The following is a 13,687-nucleotide window of genomic DNA, read 5'->3' as shown; positions in this document are numbered from 1 at the left end:
GTAGATCGCAAGCCACGCCCACGAAGGCGAAGGTCGACTGCAGATTTCCCCGGAAAATTCAAAACTCGTCAAATTTGTTGCTATTCCAACATTTTTTGATATGGGTTCCAATGGACAATTTTGGTCATTACTATACGTATTAGCATAACAGATCATGCACAGGTGCACACTTCACTGGGCCTTTAAGACATCAGTTTTGGCTCTGGATTCTCCTGATTCAATATATGGAAAAATAATCATGTTTAATGATGTCATCTATCAAGTGATTTAACATAACAAGCCTGTGTGTCAGCCTAAGACATGTGGTGAGAGATAAACGGAGACCAAAGAAGGTTAAACGGTGAAAGACAGTCAGTTCTCATCTGTTATTCAATTCTAATGTTTGCTGTGGTATGGTTATAGTATAATTCCTCGACAACATGAAACTTAAAGTGCCAAAAACATCAACTTTTTTTTTTTTAAAGATGGAGTTGTAAAGGAACAACGTTGAATTTCTAAGCAACTATAAAACTCACAAAAATACATTTTCATATTCACTCTCTGCCATTTGCGTCAGATGTTTGTCCTTAACAACTCAGAGTAGCGTTTCAACATCAGTTATAAGCAAAATTGGAAATATTATCTATCAAACACACTTTGTCCTTGTCCAATATGTAAGGGATAATGTGCTGCGAGTGTCCTTAACAACGGTCAATAAGTCCTTGACAGCGGTCTGTCTGTTCGGTATTAACAACGTGTCACGTGTTCTGAATTGACCAATCAGAATCGAGTATTCAACTAAGCCATGTAATAAGACGTGTTATCTGGGGCATAATAACAGAATGTGTTTTGTGGTGGTTTCCCCTTTTTTAAATGTCGTTTCGTGTTCGCAGCATGTGTGTTTCAGATGCACAGCAGAGGGGGAAATGGACCCTCTGTTTCTCCCAAATTGTCTTTACTAAAAGTTAGATTCAAAAGTCCAGCAGGCAGACCTGGAAAGTGAAAATAAAGTTTGATGTCTCTCCTCCTCACCCTGCTGGTATCATGACCCGGCTCTATGCTCCGTCAATAGTCTCTGGCTTACCGACTCTCAGGCGGAAAGCAAATCTTAGAAACATAACCTGCGGCATTTACTAAAGAAGGCTAGCTTTGTTGAAAACCATCTTCAAAGCATGGTCGCACAAATAAAAAATAAATAAACTGGGTCACCCCTGCTGGCATTTCTCTCTTCAATGACTCCTCTGCCTTTCTGTCTCACCCAGGGAACACCGATGAACCCATGGAGGAGGAAGCAAAGGAAGTACGAGTTGAAAAGGCGGCGACCAAGGCTACGAGCCCAGATGAGGAGGAGGAGGAGGAGGTGGAGAAGAAAGAGGAAGTAGAAAAGGCCGAGGAGGAGAAAGAAGGGAAAGCTGAGGCGGCAGAAACAAAAACTGAAGCAAAGGAGAAGAAGGATGATGAGAAAGTTGCCAAGAAGAAGAAGAATAAGAAGAAGGAGAAGGTGGTTGAAAAGGACACAGAAAAGAGCCCGGAAAGTCAAACACAGAGAAAGCAGAAAGAAGCAAAAGAGCAAAAAGATAAGGAGCCGCCCAAAAAATCCCCCATCAGCAGTTTCTTTGGTGAGGAGACATTTGCATAGCTCCTTGCTTGCACAAAAAGGTGTCCGTAAATGGGCGAGAGAGAGAGAGAGAGAGAGCTAAATATGTCTCTGCTCCGACCCCTGCTCCACCCTCACCTTCCCTTTTTTGTATTTCTTTTCTTTCTATAGCTCCGAGAAAAGCCGCAGTAAAGACGGAGAAATCGGAGAAGAGCGAAGGAGAGAAACAGACGAGTCCAGAGAGGAAGGTTTCAGCCGAGGAGAGCAAAGACGTCAAAGGGTAAATCAAATCAAACTTTATTTATTTGGCGCTTTTCAAACACAAAAGGTAATATAAAGTGGTTCACAAAGAAAGAGATGAATAAGCAATAGAACCCCAAGGTAATGAATACCAAGTAACACGTGACTTGGTATTCATTACATTTCATTTAGCCGATGCTTTTATCCAAAGCAACAAAATACAACTTGAAGAAAACAGAATCATATAAGTCCAGTGGAATACATTTTTCACTTGTCCAGAAAAATCGATCGGCATCGTATTTTACATTTTTGTACGGTAAGATGTTCCTGCATCACACACAGGGATGGGTATCGTTTGGATTTGAACGATTCCGGTTATGCTTTTCGATTCCGGTTCTTTCCGGTTCTGGTTCGTTGAGAGGGTACAAATAAGTCAATTTAAAGATCTACTTGTCCGATATTGTAAATAACACGTCCCGGACGATGGGACGTGTGCTTTTTCGTACACTGTAAGTATATCAGGTTTCATAGAGCCAAAACATTTCAAGTGCTATTCGACAGGCTTTAGATAAGCCAGCCCTTTATTAGTATATAAGTGCTTTGTTAGTAATTCTATCGCTCGAAGTGGAGTCGAAAGAGATGAGTTTTCAGTCTGCGCCGGAAGATGTGTAAGCTTTCTGCTGTCCTGATTTCAATGGGGAGCTCATTCCACCATTTTGGAACCAGGATAGCAAACCCACATGTTTTTGCTGATGGGAACTTGGGTCCCCCTCGCAGTGCGGGTGCAGCGAGCTGTTTGGCTGATGCAGAGCGGAGTGCACGTGCTGGTGTGTACGGTTTAACCATGTCCTGGATGTAGGAAGGGCCAGATCCATTCGCAGCATGGTACGCAAGTACCATTGTTTTGAAGTGGATTCTAGCAGTTACCGGAAGCCAGTGAAGTGAGCGAAGGAGCGGAGTGGTGTGGGAGAATGTAGGAAGGTTGAAGACCAGGCGAGCCGCTGCATTCTGGATGAGCTGCAGAGGTCGGATGGCACATGCAGGTAGACCAGCCAGGAGGGAGTTGCAGTAGTCTAGGCGTGAGATGACGAGAGCCTGGACCAGGACCTGAGTCGCTTTCTGGGTCAGCTGGGGACGTATCATCCTGATGTTGTGAAGAGTGTATCTGGTAATGATAAAACCAAAAGAAGTCAATAAGCACAGGACTCAATAAAAAAAGAATGAAATACAAATACATCTAAATAAAATAAGAACAGAAATCCAAATAAATGAGGAAAAATAAAGAATAAAAATGAATACAGTCATTTAAAAATACCTGTCAATTAAAAGCCAAAATAAAAAGGTGGGTCTTGATTTTGCTCTTAAAATAGTGAATGCCCTGTGCCGCCCTAAGCTGTTCTGTAATTCCTTAAAGACCCCGCACCACTTTGTTTTCACTTTGCATCTGATTTAAAACATTATATATCATTAAATGAGAATTAAAAGGCAGGTACCACAAGACCTGAGGGTTCATTCATTAAAGCAAAACTAATAAATGCTGACGCCCAAGATTATTAAGAGCTTAAGAAACCAAACCAATGAAGTTACACACAGCTCAGTATTTAGATGCCTCGCCTGCCTGTTTGTATTCACGTCTGTTTCTACCTGTCAGACACACTGAACTTGTCAGGCGGTGAGCCCCCCTTCTCTTAATGAATGTTAAACGGCTCAACAGCTAATCGTGCGGATATTCAGCGTGAAGCTAAATGAGTCAGAAAGTTAAGTTGAACCTGTTTTTATTTATTTCAGAATCAGGGTTGTTGCCAAGGTGGTTACACGCATTCAAGGAATTTGTTTTTATGCATATTTAGTACACAGTAAGAGGAATTCAATAAAGGAAAAAAGAACAAATGTATAATGGTAATAATAATACAAAAAAAGCTATTTTAACAAATAAGAAAATACACGTTTGCAGGAAATATTAATGTAAGTATAAAGAGAATGACCATTCACTCGAAAATGTGCAGTGTGTCAGAATTGAAAGTGGCATTGCTGTGGAGTTATACATGAGGTAGAAATTAAAAAGAAATGTGCAAAATATACAGAAGAATATACATTTACAGTACAGTCTGGAAAATCAGAGCCATGGTCAGGATGTCCTTTTTAATACAAAGACCTTTTCTCGTATCAAATGCTTCTCTATCAATTGATAAAGTTATTAAAAAGTTTTGCCGTCGCAGTTAAGGAATGCTCTCGAGTGCTTTAAGCCAATCTATCCTTATTATAGCTCACACCTTCACAGTATCTGAGTTTTTAAAAAGCAGTGCTTTTAATCATTCATGTATTTTCAGCAGAAGCCGTGAATAACTGCTTGTCATTTTGAGGTCATGTTATCATTCCAGTCACTGACTATTTTTAGCTCTTAAAGAGAGGAAATGCATTTTTCATGCGTCTGACTATTTTTTATCACTGCCTTATGTGTAAGAGTGATGTAAGAGTGATGTAAGAGTGATGTAAGAGTGATGTGCGACAGTAACTTATTCCCTGAATGCATCACATTTCAAAGTAACTTTAGAAAGCAAACTCAAAACCCATCTCTTAACATTTGTCTTCCTTTTTAAACATTTTTTATTTCGGTTGTCTAATGCAGTGGTTCCCAGCCTGGGGGGCGCCAAAGATCACAGGGGGGGCGCCAGGCCTCAGATGATTTGAGGCCAAATATAATATTTAGACCTTTTTTTTTTTTTGTCTTTAATTCTTTTTTTTCTTTTTCTTTTTTACATATAATTGTAAAGCAATACATGATTGTTACTAAAAGCCTTGTCTCTACATTACAATAACATATACAAAATAATTGATTTGAATAACAATTCAAGTTAGTAGATATTAAAGGCATAAAAAGACATAAATGTATAATTCTTTCTTTAATAGAAATGTTTCTTCTGCCCGTAAAGTGTCCAAACCGGGCTTTTCTGGATAAGCGCATTTTTAAAACATAGTCATTGTCCATGCCGGTTTCAGTTGGATTATTTGTCACAGTTGCTCCGATCAGATCGGTCTCCTCCATTTTGTAGATTATTTACGATTTTTGAATCCACATAAACACATCGGCAAAATCCGGTTTACTTTGAGCATGTGTTTCAAACAGTTTAATCCCTTTGTGAATTGATTCCACTTGCACCGTCCTTTAATTTCTTCATACGGGAATCCCAATGAATTAATCCTGAGACAATAACCATCAAAGTCACTCCAATAGTGCTCCTTAATTACGCTTTCATCCTCCTTTAACTAAATACTAACCATTCATCTAGTTTGTGACAGTAGTTGTAGCATTTTTGAGAGTTTTAAACTTTAATTGCCGCTGTTGCGCCTCCCCCCCAGCTCCTGTGTGTCAGGGGGCACCAGGGGGGCACGCAAAGTTTGAGGGAAAAGGGATTTTTTTTTTTTTAAAGTTTACTTTTTTTTTTTTTTTAGATCTTATTGTTATGTTATATAACTGTTTATCTATCAATCAATCTGTGTCCTTTGATGCCAATCTTTTAATATTTTTGTTTTTCAATCACACGACTTCCCTTCAAGCCAATCAGAATCGAGCTGCCGCTACTGAGAGTGAAACTGCGTATCTGCTCAGCTTTTGGAGCAAGTGAGAGCTAGTGAATGTTTCGCTCTGCAGCTGGATGAGAGCACGGATGTAGCCAATGTCGCAGAATTGCTTGCATACATCAGATTTATTTCAGAGGACAACTTGTTGAGGAAATATTATTTTGCAAAGCACTGGAAGGTAGGACCAGAGGAAGAGACATTTTCCAAGTTTTAGATGAGTACATCATCTCAAACGGACTCGTCTCGTTGTGTGGGTGTGTGTTCAGATGGGGCAGTGGGGCTATGACAGGCAAAGAAAGCGGAGTGACAGCTTTGATCAGGCAGAAGGCCCCAAATGTAGTGGCAACACACTGCGTGCTCCATCGCGAGGCACTTGTACACATACATTTTTTTTAAAATGCAAAAGGGGGGTCCCCGCAAGAGCATAATGCTATTGGGGTCCTTGGCATGGCAAAGTTTGGGAACCCCTGGTCTAATGGATAGTAAGGTGGGCTGATGATCAGAAGGTTGCGAGTTCAAATCCCGCCTGGAACACCACTACTAGTGTGCCGTTGAGTAAGGCGCGTAGCCCTCAGTTACTCCAGGGAGAACGTCCCTGTAATCGGTCATTGTAGTCGCTTTGGAATGAGGCGTCTGCTAAATTGTAAATTATATTTTTGGGAGAGTAAACCCCACAGATCCTCAACTCCGGTGTGTCTCACTCATTAACAACGCAACACAGAGCAACAAGAACGTTGTCTACAGTAGCCATGAACTCACATGTATTTTCTTATTTTCATTTATTTTCGTTTAATCGTTTATTTGAAGAGGGACACTGCACATTGATGAACATTTAAAACAAATAATGCTTTAAAACGTAAACATGCCGGATTTTAGCTTTGAGCTAATTTCCACAGTCCCTCACATAACATTTAAAGACCTGACCTTTATATACATAGCAAAAATAAATACATGATATGCAGAAAGAGCATGAGCAGCATATACAAGCATTTACCACATGGCAGTACAATGTAGCAGCTACAACATATAAAGTGCAAGAGGAGATACCCCTGTGTTTAGAGGATGATTACACGTCTGTTTGTTTCTCATCCATTCTTTGAGTTGACCTTTAAAACTATTGTGAGTGGGACAAACCCGTATCTCAGCTGGGAGGCTATTCCAGAATGAGCTTTAACGGAGAGGACATTTTGTCCAAAAGTGGTCCGTCTGCGATGGACCTCACAGTTTCCTCTGGTGTCTGACCTAGTGCAGCGTCCAGTGTGTTTTCTGTGGATGAATTCCCCTAAGGGAGGGGAGGAGGGGGGGGGGCAGTCCATGAAAACATTTATAGAAAAAACACATACTTTTAAAATACTTAAAATTGTCAAAACTCAAAAAATTGTGTTTTTCAAGGATGGTACAGTGGTGGTATGAATAAGGCTTTCTGTCAAACACCTTGATAGCTCTCTTGTACAGCTGTTCTATATTTGAGGGGGGGGGGGGGGTGGATGCGTGGGCCGCCCGAATAGGTTAAGGGGCCTTTGGCTTGTCTTGCCGGGTGGGGGGGTGCGGTGCCCCCACAAATGGAATCAAATTCTGTGGGGAACACTGCTTTTATCCCATGGACATACTTATGTTGATGTATAATGCTGTGTAATGTTTTTATAATTGTTATGCTATGACGTTTGTATTTGGTTTGTGTCTTTGCTTTGTACCGCCCTTTGAGGCATTGCTTGTGATTTGGGGCTTTGATAAATGTTGATTTGATCTCTCTTCAACAGATGTGCCGATTGTTCTTTATTTATTTGTCGTTGTTTTTTTTCCTCAGGGAGTCAACCCCGGGACAATCGGACTACAATCCGGCCCGACCGAACTACCATCCTGTGGAGCACGCCTGCTGGAAGCAAGGCCAGAAGTACGTCTTTTTACCATTACTTAGACTTCTACTCAGCTCTCAAGTGAACAGCCTGTGGAGGAAGTTCTTAAGAGAAACTGATAAATGATTCATGGACAAAGTTTGTCTTTTGTTATATTTAATAAAGAAAGTCAATATACAAGTAGAATCGATCCCAAATGTAGGAACAGAGCAACTTCATCCTCAGAGGATAGAGAAGTTCTGCACCCAGAACACAGCTTACAGTCACACTATGTAGTAGAGAAAAGCCAACTGGTCCCACCCTTAAATTCCCTTAGGCATCATCTAAACATCCCCATCATTAAACCATAAAACCCCCTCGTCCGTAACCATTTGCATATCCCCCTTTTACACGTCCTTTACCCTCCTGAAATGTAAACCCTCAACCGGTGGTGGCGCTAGACTTTTTCGCTGCCCGTCATTTTGACGGACAGGATCTTAAAATGTCCGTCAAGATCCATTATTACCAAGCCCCCAGGAAGTGCGCTGGACCGCGCGGAAAATATTCGTTGTGGCCAAACGGCGGTACTACACTTCCGTATCAGTCGCTGGGCCCGGAAAGACTTTTTCCCATTGACTAACACTGGGAAAGAGACTTCTGTTAATCGTTGGATAATTATTTTTAAACTAAATAAACCCAGTATGAACGTTTGTATAGCCCTTATTAAAAACATTCGGCCCTCAAGTTGTAAAATGTGCTAATAACGTTATTCTGAGAGTTATATCCCTCTGCATTATGAACGCGCATCTAACCCACGGGACCGCGCCGCCCGGGACGTTCATGTGATGTGACGTGTTTAGCACTACATGAGTTTTACCTTTACCCATGGATGCACAATAAGAACGGATTATATGATTATATGAATACTTTCGTGACGTTTCGCTCTCTCAAAAGTTGGGCCATTTTGTCTTCATGCGCCAATGAGCAACTCTCATAGGAATGAACGAGGCCCCGCCTCCCACGCTGTATCCAGTTCTTATTATACATCCATGATTATTACCCGCCGGGCTCGTGCACTGTAGCGCCGTGTTATGTATACCCACTGCACCTCGCGGGAGCGCGCACAGCGTAAAGCAAAAACTCCCAGACATTTCAACGGTTTTTACGGCAAAGTTAGGTTTGGAAACGATATCATTTACTTTTTGACGGCAAAACACCGGAGCCTCGCTGCGGGGAAACTTTGGCGCTGTTCTGGGTTTGTTCTAATCTGTCAAAATGACGGACTGCTTTCAGATTTGTCAGTCATTATTAAACACATACATGACTAAAAAAAATACAATTTAACAGTGTAAAAGATAACTCAGAGTATAAGACTATGTTTTAAATGATTATATTACCCAACCAATGTAACGTTATTTTACGTAACCATTCTCACACATACACACACTTTTAATGCACTTTATATACTATTTTTATATCAATATTTTTAACTTTATTCCCCCGTATAATTGTTTATGTTGTCTGTCCTATTGCCGTGTTTTTTAGTGTTATATATGTGTTTTTATTTTTTGCACACCGGGACAGAGTTGCATCTCGTTATACTCAGTGTATAATGACAATAAAAGGCTTTGGTTATTTGACACGACACAGCCTTGTGCAGAATTTGGGGGACAACGTCTCGGATGCATTTCACTGACCTGTGCTTCCTACTTGCTGGGATCTTGTTTGTTTGTAGCCTTGATTTAACCAGGCGAAAGCCCCTTGAGATCAAAAGATCTCTTTTTCAAGGGTGACCTGCGATATTCGGCAGTACTGTGGTAGTTTTATGGGAGTGTGTTCAGATGTTAGGAAGTGAGTGTACAGGGAATTACCTCATGTGTTTTACCACATCAGAGCTGCAAGGTAATTTCCTATGAGATTGTCAGAAAATAATTTAATCCATAACCCAAAACAAAAAGGTTAACTAGCGAATACAATTGACAAAAGCAACAAAGCCTTGGAACTAAGCCACATTTCCCAAAATTGGACAGAAACTAGTAATCATCAAAATAGTTACCAATTCACTTTCAAGTTATTGATTACTCTGCTAATCCATGGATTGGTTTATTTCTGGATACGAGAAAAGTCTTGTTTTAGATCTCAATACTTTTTGGGAGAGAAGTAGAATACACAGTTACGCCACGTGATTGCCCAATAATGAAATATAATACATTTAAATGTGTTTGTTTGTTTGTATTTATTTATAGAAGGACCATGCATACAAAAACATTAATCTCAGCAAAGAGAAGAGATGCAATATGCCAGATTATAGCTAATAGCTCATTTCCATCTGTGGTCCTCAGGCAGGTTCATAACAATCAATAAACAAGTACAGCTCAATAAATTAATACATAGTACACTTGAAATACACTTACATGATCTCGGTCACTCAACTAATTATAAAGCCTGATTTGAATACAGGTTACGAACATAATACTTAGTACACTTCAAATACACTTAAATAAAATATCTGATATAGCATGACAATACAGTTCAAATAAAAAAAAACTCAGATTACAGTGTCATTAATGTTGGCATGACTGGTTGCTTAATATCATTTTTTTTGCACCATAAGAAAACGAGTTAAAATCAGTACAGTCAATATTTTGTTGTATATCAATTAAATTGAGATTAATTGTGCAGCCCTGATTACTAGGGCCGTACCCGAATATTCGTTCGTCGCAGTACTATTCGGGTTTCAATTTCGTTATTCGGATATTCGTTTTGTTAGTTTTTAAAAATGTTCCCCGTTTTTAAAAAAAATTGAATTTATTGGAATCTTCAATATCAACGTAAGAGCTTGTTCGGGGGGGTGCTAACACTTAACCATAAACGTTATCGTTTACTTTCTCCGTCTTTATATGTAGATATTACTTTTCTCCGTTAATCTCCGTCACGTTGTTTCCATAGCAACAACAACTTCCTGTCAACTGCGCTAACTCTCCTTCAAAATAAAAGCATGTCCATAAATAGGAAGCCAAGCCAGATTACACTTAAGACATAATGCAACTGCAACGAAAGAAACACAATGCGATGTCCTTTTTCAATTTCACAGAACACAAATTGGGTTACATTAACAAATAACTATAAAACAACAATACTGTAGAATAACAAAATGAATGCCGTGAATACACCAAAATACACGTGTTGCCCCCCCCCCGCGGGCCGAATATTCGCTGCCCATTACGAATATCCGGAGCCCGAAAAATGATATTCGGGACAGCCCTACTGATTACAGTGAATTCAAATCTCATGTTTCATGTAAGCAAAGATCTACAGAAAATGTCTCTTTTTGAGGCTTTTAGTCTAAAAAAACCTCTCTCTACCTTCCCTATATTGAGCCTAATAGATTCTTTTTGCACATCAAACGTTATTTAAAGGACACAATTTGTCCCTCCGTGGCAGCGCTGACCTTTGTCCCCCACACTGTTGCTACTGTATAATGAGTTTTTGACAACTCTCAATCAAAGCTCACTCTGCTGATGCACTAATTGCTCTCTGCTCCGAACAGCTGAGTCAGGTAAACGCTGTGCATTTCAAAGTGTGTGTGAATGCTTCGCCTGCTAACTACTCGCTCATCTCTCTCCAGAGTGCCGTACTTGGCGGTGGCTCGCACCTTTGAGAAGATTGAAGAGGAGTCTGGCAGGTAAGAGCTCCATACGGACGAACTACATACTGTTTTTCCCTGAACGAGGAAAACACCATTTGAGGGGAAAGTGATTGCTGCTCTGTTAAAATGATACAGTATAGACCAAAGCACTTTTACAGAAATTACCATTCATGCTTCCTACTGGGAATGTCTGGAATATAATTAGAGACGTTTGTTACAGCTGAGCTAAGGGAGAGAAACTGTGTTAATGTTCCCGGGAGGACGGGGAACATGAAATGAAAATGTACAATTAGGTCACTTTCTAGGAATGCTCAAGAATACATTTTAACTTCTTTATTCACACTTGGGTTTCCTTTAATCATGGTTATCAATTTGTATTCACCGTACACTGACTCTACAACTCTTGAGCAAGAAAATTATATGAAAATACACGTTTTGTTGAAGGAAATGCACTCAGACGTTTTTAAAGGATGATTTGTAACTGAAGTCTCTTTCCTTCAAATTGAAAACACCCAAAAAGAGTTCCTTTAGATCTTTTGGGAGTATAAATGGCAAGCGCCTCACGATGACTTGTATTTCTTCCCACCCACTCAAATTGATGTTTCATAAATGAACTGCTCATCTGCCCCCCCCCCCCCCCCCCCCCCCAGCTTCCATTTCTGATTAAAACCTCCAGACAAATCTCCTTTCCCGCCTCCCAGTGTTTACAGGATGGCTTTAACATTTGTTTAACTCGTCTTTTCTTGTCTCAAAGCAAATCCTTTTGTCGTTTCCCAGGCTGAGGAACATCGAGACACTGTCGAACCTGCTCCGCTCCGTTCTGCTGCTTTCTCCAGGTAAATGCTATTTTATCTCTCCCATAATGCATCCTGATGTAGCTACACAGACAGCTGGCTGCCAGCCACTCTATCAACGAGATGATGAAGAAGCCAGGCTGCACATAAAAGTGTGTGTGTGTGTGTGTGTGTGTGTGTGTGTGTGTGTGTGTGTGTGTGTGTGTGTGTGTGTGTGTGTGTGTGTGTGTGTGTGTGTGTGTGTGTGTGTGTGTGTGTGTGTGTGTGTGTGTGTGTGTGTGTGTGTGTGTGTGTGTGTGTGTGTGTGTGTGTGTGTGTGTGTGTGTGTGTGTGTGTGTGTGTGTGTGTGTGTGTGTGTGTGTGTGTTAAAGCTTTTCAAAAAATTGTTATCAGCGTGCCAACGATCGAGAATTATCAACAGGGGGGGGGGGTTGAGGAGCTTGACGCTCGTCAACTATCAGCCTCGCTGCGGGGAAGCAGTGTGTGGACCTGTCAGCGCAACTTACATGATGCCGAATTTAACCAACACATTTAAACAATTGGTTTAAACGGCATAATAATAAGGGCGATCGTCCGTTCTGTGATTCTCCAGAGCACACATGTTATGATATTAGGGTCATGCAAAGTGAGAGAGAGAGAGAGAGAGAGAGAGAGAACGAGAACGTACGTCCGTCGTGTGTATGTTTCTGGAAGTGAAAGGAGGCAGCAGAAAAACAGAGGTCTGTGATGTATTTTGTGAAACAGAAGAACAGCTAAATAAATAAAGCTTGTTGCTTCTGCCCTCCTCGACTACGGTCTGGAAGCCGACAGGAAAGTTCAACACACAGATGGCCAGTCCGCCCCTTTGTAGGATATTATTTCGATGAGAGATGAGCAGATCGCCACTGGGCTTTCAACTAAATAAACACAGCCATGCAAAAACTGCGTCATTTGTACAGCTCCTTATGGGTACTGCAATTAGTGAAGTGCTTTCCTCCGTGGTGAAACGATCAGCACTGCACCACGGAGGAAAGCGGCAGAAAGTCACCTGGAGTTAAAGAGAGCGGGGCTGCGTTGCGTGCATGGCTTCCTTCTGCAGGTAACGGGGAGACGCGCTCCGGGTTGCCGACCCCTGATCTAGAAGATAGTTAATATATTGTTTATTGCGTCCCAAGTTTGCTGATCACCCACCAATTCGGCCCGTTTTCATCTACTGGAGATGATTGTGATCTAAATAATGAAGGTGTCCAGAGCCTTGTTTACATGCCACTGCTGTCACAACATCATTTCCCAATTTGGGATGAATAAAGTACATCTCATTTTACTCTAAAGATATTGTCGCAATATTAATATAACATTGAAAACATTTATAAATAATGCATTTAGTAGAATCTAAACGTAACTTTCTTTACTGTATGTTTTGGCTCATCTTTGGAAAATGAAATCACTGATTTGCGCTTGGGGAGGTCGGCAAAGTGGACGATGATTAAACGAGGAGATATTACGCTCGTTTACAGGCGAGACAGATCTTAAGAAACTAGCTGAGTTTTCGTGTTGTGGGTTTGTGAGCAAGATGCAGCTTCAAAAATGTTACTGCACAATCACTGAAATACTGATTATTTTCTTCATTAATAAGCAAACAAAAATCATTTCCCCCCCCCCACAGCGGGAACATTTACAGCAAAGGTTCAGTGTAGATAAAAGGCAAAAGGCACACGTTACCAAATCATAATCCAACATGTACACATCCATATGTCTATTTTAAGAAGTACTAGATGACAACACATATTTATCATTTTGAATGTTAATTTAAACATCACATTATTGTCCGTATATTGCGACATTCCTAAATAATTTATGAAAATAAAACCTACTTTCCCGGGAACATTGAGCCTTGTGTTTTGTAACTGTTGTAATCTTTGACTTCAAATCCTTGCATCTGGTGTTTCTGCTTCGTGAATTTCAGATCGATTCTCTCCCCAGTTTCTCCCCAATTAAATAATGTAATTTTGTGTGTCGAATCTTTGTATGT

The 13,687-nt window shown here is 40.6% G+C and overlaps 1 protein-coding gene and 1 long non-coding RNA gene across 2 annotated transcripts in view; one reads left to right on the top strand and one right to left on the bottom strand.

Moving 5' to 3' along the window:
* LOC307020224 overlaps positions 1-13,687 on the bottom strand; it is a 411,310-nt gene that overhangs the window by 46,195 nt on the left and 351,428 nt on the right. The window lies entirely within an intron of this gene.
* Positions 1-13,687, top strand: part of lig1 (ligase I, DNA, ATP-dependent) — a 71,459-nt gene that overhangs the window by 13,049 nt on the left and 44,723 nt on the right. Inside the window, exons 6-10 of the mRNA XM_079651387.1 lie at positions 1,242-1,598; positions 1,748-1,856; positions 7,206-7,292; positions 10,862-10,918; positions 11,660-11,718. Of these exons, the coding sequence (XP_079507513.1) occupies positions 1,242-1,598; positions 1,748-1,856; positions 7,206-7,292; positions 10,862-10,918; positions 11,660-11,718 (669 nt within the window). The remainder of the gene's footprint in view (positions 1-1,241; positions 1,599-1,747; positions 1,857-7,205; positions 7,293-10,861; positions 10,919-11,659; positions 11,719-13,687) is intronic.

Source organism: Notothenia rossii, assembly GCF_949606895.1.
Source record: "Notothenia rossii genome assembly, chromosome: 9".
NCBI lineage: Eukaryota > Metazoa > Chordata > Actinopteri > Perciformes > Nototheniidae > Notothenia > Notothenia rossii.
The sequence above is the reverse complement of the archived record's forward strand: the minus strand, read 5'-3'. Positions and strand labels throughout refer to the sequence as shown.